This window comes from Talpa europaea, assembly GCF_964194135.1.
Source record: "Talpa europaea genome assembly, chromosome: X".
NCBI lineage: Eukaryota > Metazoa > Chordata > Mammalia > Eulipotyphla > Talpidae > Talpa > Talpa europaea.
Genome location: NC_140081.1, coordinates 36,119,689 through 36,131,299, shown reverse-complemented (window position 1 = coordinate 36,131,299; position 11,611 = coordinate 36,119,689). Strand labels below are relative to the sequence as shown.

At 38.5% G+C, this 11,611-nt stretch overlaps 1 protein-coding gene across 3 annotated transcripts in view; it reads left to right on the top strand.

Annotated features, from left to right (window-relative positions):
- Window positions 1–1,691: 1,691 nt before the first annotated feature.
- PHF8 (PHD finger protein 8) overlaps window positions 1,692–11,611 on the top strand; it is a gene marked incomplete at both ends in the record, with an annotated part of 180,995 nt that continues 171,075 nt past the window's right edge. For 2 of the 3 annotated variants that reach the window (XM_084258611.1, XM_084258612.1), the window contains one exon: window positions 1,725–1,822. In XM_084258611.1, the coding sequence (XP_084114737.1) occupies window positions 1,725–1,822 (98 nt within the window). Of the gene's footprint in view, window positions 1,823–11,611 lie in introns of all 3 variants that reach the window. The other variant, XM_084258613.1, reaches the window with a different exon arrangement.

The window sequence follows — 11,611 nt, the reverse complement described above, 5'->3', positions numbered from 1 at the left end:
CGCGTGCTTGGCCCCATAAGATGGCGGTAGGGTCGCCTCCCCGCGGCAGCGCCGCCACTCTCAATATGGTAGCTGTTTACCCCATATTTCTCCTCCCCTCTCCGCCTCAACTTCCTCGTTATTTTGAATAAACTTTATTGACTCCTCTGAATATACTGCCACCGCCACCCGGGTTGCTCCCGGCGACTTTGGGGCCGTTTGGCTCTGATCTGGCCCCTGAGTCACCTCCTTCCTCCTCGTTGGTTTTGTTCGCGGCTATTTCCTACCGACTTGGCGACGCCGCCGCTCGCCCACTTGCCAGACGGCCATCGGACTAGGCCTGAGCCACGGTCTCCCGTAGGCCCTTACAGCTGGGCCCGGGACGAGACTGGAGTAAGCTACCCTGAAGCACCGCGGGGCGGACGGGGCAGCGCGAGCCAGCGGGTGATCAGAGGGGAAGGCGAGCGCGGCTTGCAGCTTTGCGGTGACGCTCCCAGAATTCGGTGCGCGCAGCCGGTGGGGCCGGAACTGCCGACGGTGCCTCTGCGGAGCCAGTCGCCGAGCGGCTCCGGAGCGAGCCCGGCTGCCAAGGCATCGGTGAGACTAACCTCTGCGGACGTGAGGAATCCCTGCAGCTTTGCAGACGACGAGGCCCCTTATAGGACTCAGGACTGAAAACATTCTTGTCAGGTTTGGGACGTTGGGAGGTTCCTGTCAGTTTGGGAGGCGTGAAGGGATTCTCGTAAGTTTCCAGGGCTTTGAGGATGTTCCTGACAGTTTAAGGATCTGTGGTGAGAATCCTGTCAGTTCTGGGGGACAGGGGCGTCCTCGTCAGTTTGAGGGGCTGCGAAGAGATGCCTGCCAGTTTCCGAGAGGTGGGGAAAAATCGTTGCTTAGTTTTGCGGGAGCGCGAGGAAATTCTAGTCCGTTTCAGGGATTCAAAGAGATCCTTTTTAGTTTCAGAGGTGCGAGGAGAACCCTTGAAGTAGAGGACGATCTGATCAGTTTTGAAATTGAGGTTGATTTCAGTTTTGGGGGACGGGGGAAATAAGATTCCTGACAGGTCGGAGGTGGAATGATTTGGAGAGTGAAGGAAAAGATCGTTTGAACTCGACCCCAGAACTGTGATTTGAGTTGGGCACCTTGTCTGCCTTGTCCCTGAAGGCATCGAGGTAATTTTCGAGTAATCTAGGCCAACTTCCAGGGATCCCTCATCATTTCTCCAGCCGCCCCGATTTTAGGGGTGAGGAAAAGGGTCTTTTTTTCTGAGATCCCCTAACCTCATTTCTTAGGCTATGGTTTGCGTCATAATAAAAGAGCCATGGCGAGCAAGGAAAGGGTGCAGTAAGGGATTAAAGAAGCTTCCTGAAAAGGCATCAGATATTTCCCTGAAACCCCGAAAGAAGTTCTCACTGATCTGGGGACCGAAGAATGGGAGGAAAATAAAAACGCTTCCACGCCAGAGCGCTGCTCTTTATTTGTTACATATTCTGAAGGCCAGTGGACTTTTTCTGATTGCCCCCTACAGCAGCACCAGCTGTGTTGCATCCCCAGCGGTAACTCCCCATTTGTGCACTGAGGGTTGGTACCAGGGGCAGGGGAGGCGGGGCGGCGGGGCCTGATTCTCTATGTTAAAAGTGTTGTTTGTGTCCAGCATTGTCCAGAAAGGACCTGTGCGGCTGTCTCCCACTCTTCTTGACGCTGCGAACCTGGCTGCTCGCCGAAGGCTCCAAGACCAGGCGAAGATGGCCTCTGTGCCAGTATATTGCCTCTGCCGGCTGCCTTACGATGTGACCCGCTTCATGATCGAGTGTGACATGTGCCAGGACTGGTTTCACGGCAGGTAAGCAGGGGAAGGCCGTACTGGACAGGGTGCAGTGGCCAGGTGCTCATTGCTCACTTTCTTCTTTCTTGGCTGTTTTAGGTTTCACGCAGAAACTTTTCCACCTTCTCTTCGGAGAATTAACTTCAACCCACCTCTCAGATCCCAGTTCTTCCAGCCCTCCTCCCAGTTCTTCCAGCCCTCCTAACAGACTAGGGCCTAACAGACTGGCTTCTGATTTCTACTCTCTCTTTTTCCATGTGTATTTCTTCTTTGCAATCTTCTTTTGAATTTTTTCTCCTTTTTAGAAAATAATTTTTTCCAGCCACAAAGGAAGTATCATTTTTGTGTTCTGGCTATTTTGTTTTGCCTCAGGCACTAGGTTTGGGGGAGACACTAGAGCATTTTTGAGATATTTGAGTCCAACAAACATAGATTTGAGTTGTGGCTTTGCAACTTACTATCAGCGTGACCTTGAGGAAGTTGCTTTGCCTCTGAGCCTCATTGTCTTCACCTATAAAATATATCTATTATATCTTTGCTGATTATTTGAAGCATTTTGCATGCCTACAGTATATGGAGGCAGAAATGCAGTAATATTTAATTTCTACAGTATTTATCTGCAGCACCATCTAACTAAATTGAATTAAGTTAAGGAGCTATTGGGTAAAGTAGCAAGAGAAATGCCACTAATGAATTCCCTGGGTTAACCATGGGTGCACATGAGCACCTGTCACCCAGGAGTTCAGAAAGATTAGCGTGTAGAATAAAAATTGTAGTGTCACATTATTATATTATTGGAACTTAAGTCCCAGCTTTGGAAAAAAATCCACTAGAGGGATTTTTATACTGCAGTGCAACAGAACAGTATATGGTGCCCCTCTCCTCCTGTTGCATGTTAGATTCTAGAGTTTTCAGTTGTCACTAGTACCAAAGGAGCTGTTCCTGGGGACTTGATTGTTCTTGGGTATGTTTGGTCTGTACCCGAGACCAAACTGAAGGTGCTGATGCTGCTTAAATTCTGCTCTTAGTAGGGACTGTCCTGTGCACTGCATCCAAATTCATATTCAGCTGATCTTTATTGAATATTTACTGTGCGCCAGATGCACAGTACTATTTACTGCTTCATGTTATTTCATTTAAAAGCAGATATACCTGGGGCAGGAGGCCTCTTTCTTTCCCCTGGAAATAAATGGGAATTAAGATGGCTTCCAAGATTCTTAATATCCTTGCTAGTGCTGATCAAGTCACTCCTTTGCTTAAAATTCTTTCAGTGGTTCCCTTACAGAATAAAAGTCAGTTTCCTTTATGTGAAAGATAAGATCTTTCATGATCTACTTGTTCAGCCTCATTTCTTGCCATTCCTCCTCGTTGTTCTTTATGTCCCAGCAAGACTTAACTACATATAATTCTTGGAAAATTTCATACTCCTTTTATGCCTCTTTGTTTTTTACATGCTGTTCCCATTAATGTCTTCTCTTTTGCATCTCAGAGGATACCTCCTGTAAAACACCTCCTTCCTCTGGGTTATCAGTGTTGTTTGGGTACATCCTTATTGAAAGCAATTATTTCATATCACAGTTATAAAAACATCTGTGTCACTCATTAACCAGAGCTATCTGAAAACCGAGGTGTCATCTTTTCATTTTTGTTTTCTCCAGAACCTAGTTTGCTGCTGAACATATAATAGATGCTAGGACATTTTGAATGAATGAATGAGGTTTTTGAATAAAGTTTGTGATGTTTGCTTTCGATTTTTATGGGAAGTTTATAGGTTCAAACCTGGAAAGTGAACTGCCCATGATATAGAGACCCTAAATGCATAGACTGGGAATAGGTAACAGTAATGAATACTTTGTGTGTCCCCATGACAGGGACTCAGAATAAATTATTTCATTTAATCCACACCTAAGCCTGAAAGTTAGATATTTCTTTCTCTAATATTTAAATTTTTATTCCTGATCACGTAGAAGAGACATGATCTTTGTAGGAAATACCAAAAAAGAATAGAGAAGGAAATAAAAAATCCCCTATAAGTCTACTATTCAACACAGTCCACTCCTAATTTTTTTGTTCCATTAACTCCCATTGTTTGACTTAAAATATAAACATTTGTACAACATGGAATCGTATTATACATATCATACTGTAAACTGGCTTTTGTTCCTATTTAACATTACAATGTGATTATTTTATCAGGTCATTAAATATTCATCTAAACCTAATTTGTGTCATATATGTGTCCCCATATATATGTGTCATCAGTTACTAGGTCATTTCCTCTGTAGTTGGATAGTTATGTTATTCCTACTTTTTTATATTACAAATAATATTTTGATATTAGAGACATTTTGGGGATTCTGGAAATGTTTTGCATTTTAATATAGGTTAAAACAAAAAGAAAAACGTGAACATTTTTCACAGTAGACACTTGACATTTACAAGGCACACAACTGATTCTTTTAAAAATTTCAAATTTGGGCCATCTTCCTTCTTAATCATATTTCTTTGTGAGCCCTAGGTTTATGTGCATATCATAACACAAATTAACTGCCTGAAATTTATTTTCCATGAAAGAAACCAAGTTTTTATTTTTTCTCACGCTTTTTCTGGGCTGCTAGAGAACAAGGAAGCCAGCTGAGCATTAGGTCCTTGGTGGGTGGCTGCTCTTGCGTACTCAGTGCACACATATGAGGTTCTTAGTGTTCCGTTTAAATTTGTATTTTAGCACAATTTAAACTTATTTGATATTGTGGACTTTTCATGATTATGCACAATAGTTAAGTCTACAAATGGCATTGGTGATATAAATCTATTTACATCTCTGAATAGATAGAAGCTGGATTTCTTAAAAGTCCAGTTAGGAACTGATGGTGCCAGGTTAATTCCTGGAAAGGTTATAGCAAGGAGGGTGACTATTCCATTTTACTGAGAATCTGAAACTCATGGAAGTTAAGTGACTTTCTGAGTCTGGATTTGAACTTAGAATTATTTGGCTTTTACAGTTTTCCCATCTATAAAAGAAGCATTGGATGGCATATCCTGGAGGTGGTGGCTGTGGTGTGGACTCTGAACTCTAGAGGAAATGTTTTCAGATCTAGGTTCAAATTCTGACTTTAACTATTTAGCAGAAGGTTTCATCTCTGTGAAGCTTCAGTTTCCCAAGAGTTGTTGTGGTGACTTCAATGAAATGGTATTATGGGAGTTTAAAATTATGAATTCAATTTATTCAGAGGTTAAGGACTATACATTTTATCTATTATTTAAATGGATAAGTTGTGGTAGTTTGTGCTTTTCAAGGAATTGATCTAATTCATCTAAGTTCTCAAATTTAAGTGTGTGGAATGGTTCACAGTATTCCCTTAGTATCTCCTTTTGATACTTGTAGGCTGGCTCTGTTAGGAGAACTCATTTCATTCTTAATATTGAAAATTTGTATCTTTTTTTTTCCTTTGTCAGGCTTGCTAGAGATTTATGAGTTTTATTATCTTTTCAAAGAGTAAAGTTTTTGTTTCACTGACTTTCACTATTGTCTGTTTTAAATTTGATATCTGTACTTTATTATTTATAACTTGATCTGGATTTGTTTTCTTTACCTAGTTTCTTGAGGTTGGGGCTTAGATTTTTGATTTGAGACTTTCTTTGTTTTATAATGTAAGCTTATAGTGTTGGTTTCCTTCCTCTTACTGACTTGACTATGTCCCACAAATTTTGGTATGTTTTCCTTTTCATGTAGTTCAGTATAGTCTTTAATTTCCCTTGAGACTTCCTGTTTGATCTATGAATTACATAGATGTATGTTTTTTTAGTTTCCAAGGTTTTGTAGTTTTTCCTCTTACTGTCCTTTATTGATTTCTCATTTGATTCCGTAGTGGTCAGGGAATATACTCTGTATGATTTCAATTCCATTAAATTTATTGAGGTTTATTTTATTGACAAGGATATACTATGTCTGGTAAATATGATCACTTGAAAATAATGTATATTCTGTTTTCTGTAGATTGTTCTATAAATGTTGATTTATAGAACATTGGTTGATGGTTTTGCTGAATTTTTCTGTACTTGCTGATTTTCTATTTGGTTGTAAAGTCAGTTGTAGAGGAGGTGTTGAAATGTCCAGCTATATTGTAAGTTTGTCTGTTTATCTTTGCAGTGCTGTCATTTTTTGCTTCATATTTTGAAGCTTTGTTGTTTGATGTGTATGCATATGAGATTTCTATGTCATCTTGGTGGATTGACCCTATTATTGTTATCTAATATCCTTGTCTTTTTTTGGTAATTTTCTTTTCATGGAAGTTTTATCCTGCTTCATTTTGATTAAAAGGAAGGATATCTTTCAACATAATTGTAATATGGAGTGACTTTTTTATGGACTGCATATATTCACTATTACTTTTATCTACTCTGTCAAATCTCTTTTAATTGGTATATTTAGACCATTTATATTTAATACAGTTATTGATATGTTAGAACCTAAGTCTGTCTATTATTTTATATTTTGTTTTTTTTTTCTCCTTTGGTTTCTTATTTCTCTGCTTTCTTTCTCTTGCCTTCCTTTGGTTACTTAAGCCTTTTCTAAAATTCTATTTTGATTTATTAAATTGGGTTTGTCAGACATGTGTTGCTTAAAGATAGGGTTATGTTTTGAGCAATGTATTAGGTGATTTCATAATTGTATGAACATCATAGAGTGTAATTAAGTACACAAATCTAGATAGCATAACCTATGTACACCTAGGCTATATGATACAACCTTTTCGGACACCTATTGTATATGTGGTCTGTCATTGACTGAAACATCTTTAAGCAATGCATGACTGTAGCTTTTTCAGTGCTTGCACTAGAAATTAATATAATACATACATAACTTATCCTAATCAACTGGTATTAACATTTTACCACTTTAAGTGAAGAATAGAAACTTACTCCCCTTTAAATTCCTTTATAAGTCCCTGTTTATTATATAAATATCTTAAATATTTCCTCTATTCTCATTGAGAACCACATCAGTGTTATAGTTTTTGCTTCTACCATCAAACATAATATAGAAAACTCAAGAGGAGAAAGAAACTATATAATGTTAACTCTTATTTATTCTTTCCTTTGTTCTCTTTTTCCTGATATTCCCAAAGATTCCTTCTTCTATCATCTCCTTTCTGGTTAGAGAGTTTCCTTTAGCAATTCTTTCAGGGTAATTCTGCTGTCCACAAATACTCTTAGTTTTCCTTCATATGAAAATGTCTTGATTCCCCTTGAATTCCTGAAGGATCTTTTCATTTGATAGCAGATTTTGGGTTTTCAAGTTCTTTTCTTTCAGCAGTTGAAAACCGTTTTGCTACTTCCTTTTAGCCTCTATGTTTTCTGATGAGAGAGCCTCTGTCCTTACAATCAGTGTTCTCCTTTAGGTAATTTTTCACTTGTCTCTCACTGCCTTCAAGATTTTTCTTTTTTTTTTTAGAGATTTATTTATTTATACAAGAACCAGGGTATAGGCCAGATACGCGGGAGGGCGAGAGGATTCACCAGAGACAGAGCGGGAAACAGAACAGGTAGACTGACGAAATACACTCCTGAGGGGAGCAGTGGGCAAGGCAGGAGAGGTCTGCAGCACCATGTGGGATTCTTGCCGGCCAACCGGGATTGAACCCACACTGCAGAGGCTGCAGACAGCTTCACAGTGCGGTGCTCAACCGCCTGCGCCACCAGGGAGGCCCCTGCCTTCAAGATTTTTCCTTTGCCCTTTGCATTCAGGAGTTTGAGTATTGCTATTTCCCAATATGGATTTTTTTGGGTTTATCTTTTGTTTTAGTCTTTATAGATTGATGAAACTCTGTTCATTTTTTTTATTCTTTTTTTTAGTTTTATTAAGGTATAATTGGCATACATCATTGTATAAGTTTAAAGTATATAGCATAATGATTTGTCTTACATATACTATGAAATGATTGCTGCAGTAAGTTAACATCTATCATCTCATATAGATAGAATAAAAAGAAAAGGAAAAAATGTTTTTCTCCCTGTGATGAAAACTCTTTACTCTCCTAACAATTTTTATGTATATTATGCAGCAATGTTAACTACAGTCATCATGTTATACACAACATCCCTGGTACTAACAGGAAGTTTGTACCGTTTGACTACTGTCCTCCAGTGACCCCCCTCTACATCCCCCCTTTTTCTATGAGTTTTTTTTTTTTGTTTGTTTTTTTTTTGAAAAGATTCCACATATAAGTGAGGTCATACAGTATTTCTTTTTCTGTCTTGACTTATCTCACTTAGCTTAATGATACTGTTAAGGTTAATTCGTGCTGCATTTGGCAGGATTTCCTTTTTTAAAAAAAGATTTATTTATTTATGCATGCAAGACCTGGGGTGTAGGCCAGAGGTGTGGGAGGGTGAGACAATTCACCAGAGACAGAGTGGGGAGCAGAACAGGCAGACTGATTGAAATTCACTGCTGAGGGGAGCAGTGGGTTGAGACAGGAGAGGTCTGCCGCGCCATGTGGGTCACCTCCCTGGCCGGGGATCAAACTTGTGTGGTAGCTGTGGATTGCTTCATAGTGCTGACTCTTAACCCCTTGTGCCACCAGGGAGGCCCCAGCAACTTTCAATGCTGAAAGTCACAATGCTATACAGCAAATTCACATGACTCATTTATAACTGGATATTTGTGCCTTTTAACCACTTTCACCTATTTTACATACTTCTCATCCCCTGCCTTTGGAAAACACCTATCTGTTCTTTGTATCTGTGAGCTTGGGGTCTTTTTTTTGCTTCTGCATATTAAGTGAGATCATATGGTCATATGTTATTGTCTGCTTGTCTGACTTATTTCACTTAGCATAATGTACTCAAGAGTCATCCGTGATGCAAAAGGCAAGATTTCCATTTTAATGGGTGTGTTGCTTTGTGTGTGTGTGTGTGTGTGTGTGTGTGTATCTCACATTTTCTTTATCCATTCATTCATTCATGGCCATATAGTTTGCTTCCATGTCTTGACTATTATAAATAAAGCTGCAGCAAACACATGGTGGTATATGTATCTTTTCAAGTTAGGATTTTTGTTTCCTTCAGATAAATGCCCAGAAATAGAATTGCTGGATATAGGGTAGTTCTATTTTAATTTAATTTAATTTATTTATTTATGGTCTTGTTTTTGCGGTGTCATACATGATCATAAAACTGATGCTAGAATGTTCACACCTGTTATGGCAAATTCAAAATCCAGGAAAAACTCCAGGGAATTCACTTTAGGTCAGGCTGTGGTTGCCTGCTACAGGGCTATACTCCCTGTTGGGCATGTTCAACAACACAGGAGCCTTTCCCCAGACCACTAGGATAGTCCTATTACTAAATTTTTGAGGAACCTGCATACTGTTTACATAGTGGCTGTACCAGTTTATATTCCTACCAACAATGTGAGAGGTTTTCCTTTTCTCCTCATCAAAACTAATTTTTCCTTATCTTTTTTATAATAGGCATTCCAACAACTGTGAGGTGATATCTCATTGTGATTTTTGATTTGCATTTCCTGATGATTAGTGATGTTGAGCACCTTGTCATGTACCAGTTGGCCATCTGTATATCTTCTTTGGAAATATGTCTATTTAGATACTCTACCCATTTTTAAGTTGGATTGTTTGTGATTTTTTTTGCTATTTAGTTGTGAGTTCTTTGTATGTTTTTTAATATTGAATTTCTTATATTTTCTTATATTGTTGTTAATTTTTGGTCTTTATGTTTTTTATTAAATTAAATTTAATTATATATTTTTTCTTCATTCTTCCTTTTTGTACAATGCATGCTTTATCTTCTCATGTGTACTTCCTGCAAAGCTCCCACCACCAATTCATCTGTGTACCATCACCATAGTCCCTTATGTAAGAACACATTCCCTCACCTTCTTTGATCCCTCTCCCTTTTCTCACCTGCAGAGTGTCGCTGATTAATAGTTGCCTGTTAATTTTGTTTTTTAATTTATTATAATTATTTTTTTCCTGGTCCCTTATTTGGTTCCCTTACATTCCTCCAATAAGTATCTTCCTAATCTGATATATTAATTTTCCTTCTGGCTTATTTCACTGAGCATAATCCCTTCCAGCTCCATCCATGTTGCTGCAAATGGCATGAGTTTATCTTTTTTGATTGTTGAATAGTATCCCATTGTGTATATATACCACATCTTGATCCAGACATCTATTTTTGGGCATTTGGGTTGATTCTGGGTTTTACCTATTGTAAATAGTGCTGCAATAAACATAGGGGTGCAGGTATCCTTTTGATTTAATGTTTTTGTGTCCTTTGGGTAGATTCCTAGGAGTGGAATAGCTGGGTCATATGAAAGCTACATCTTTAGTTGTTTGAGGAGCCTCCACACAGCTTTCCATAGTGGTTGGACCAGTTTGCATTCCCACCAGCACTATAGGAGAGTTCCTTTTTCTCTACAGTCTCGCCAACATTTGTTGTTTACTGTTTTTTTTAATATGTGCCATTCTCGCTGGTGTAAGGTGGTATCTCATTGTGGTTTTGATTTGCATTTCCCTGATTAGAAGTGATGTTGAACAATTTTTCATATACCTGTTGGCCATTTGCATTTCCTCTTTGGAGAAGTGTCTTTTTAGTTCTTCTGCCCATTTATGACTGGATTGTTTACTTTCTTTTTGTTAGTCTCATCAGCTCTTTGTAGATCTTTGTGATTAGTCCCTTGTCATTAGTATTGTGTGCAAAAATTTTCTTCTAATCAGTAGGGTGTCTCTTTGTTTTGGTTAATGTCTCTTTTGTTATACTGAAGCTCTTTAATTTGATGTAGTCCCAGCTGTTCATCTTTTCCTTCACTTTCTTTGCTTTGGGGGATGTGTCTTTGAAGATGTTACTGAGATGCATGTCTTGTAGTGTTTTACCTGTATTTTCTTCTATATATTTTATGGTTTCAGGTCTTATGTCCAGTTCATTTTGAGTTGGTTTTTGTGCATGGTGTGAGGTAGTAGTCTAGTTTCATTTTTTTGCATATAGCAGCAATGTTTTCCCAGCACCATTTATTGAACAAACTGTCCTTGCTCCTTTGTCAAAGATCACTTGTCCATGTAAGTATGGTTTTATTTCTGGGCTCTCTATTCGGTTCCATTGGTCTGTGTGTCTGTTTTTGTTCCAGTACCAAACTGTTTTAATTATTATGGCTTTGTAGTATAGCTTGACGTTTGAAGTGTGAGACCTCCTTTCTCCTTTGTTTTCATCAGTAGGGCTTTGGCTATTCGTTGTTTTTTGTGGTTCCATACGAATTTCATCAGTATTTGTTCTATTTCTTTGAAGAATGTAATTGAGATTTTTATTGGAATAGCATTGAATCTGTATATTGCTTTTAGTAGGATGGCCATTTAATAGTGTTAATTCTTCCAATCCATGAACAGGGGATGTCTTTCCATTTCTTTGTGTCTTCTTCAATTTCTTTTAACAGTGTTTTATAATTTTCTTTGTATAGATCTTTCACCTCTTTTGTTAGGTTTATTCCCAAGTATTTGATTTTTTTGTTTCAATTATAAAAGGGATGGTTTTCTTGATTTCTTCTTCAGATTGATTGTCTATAGGAAGGCTACTACTGATTTTTGCGTGTTGATATTGTATCCTTCTACTTTACTGAACTGGTTGTTTATTTCGAGTAGTTTTTCTGTGGAGCTTTTGGGTTCTCTGTGTGTATCATCATATCCTCTGCATATAGTGATAGTTTTACTTCTTCTTTCCCAATCTGTATTCCTTGTATATCTTTCTTTTGTCTTACTGCCCTGGCTAAGACCTCCAGTATTATATTGAAGA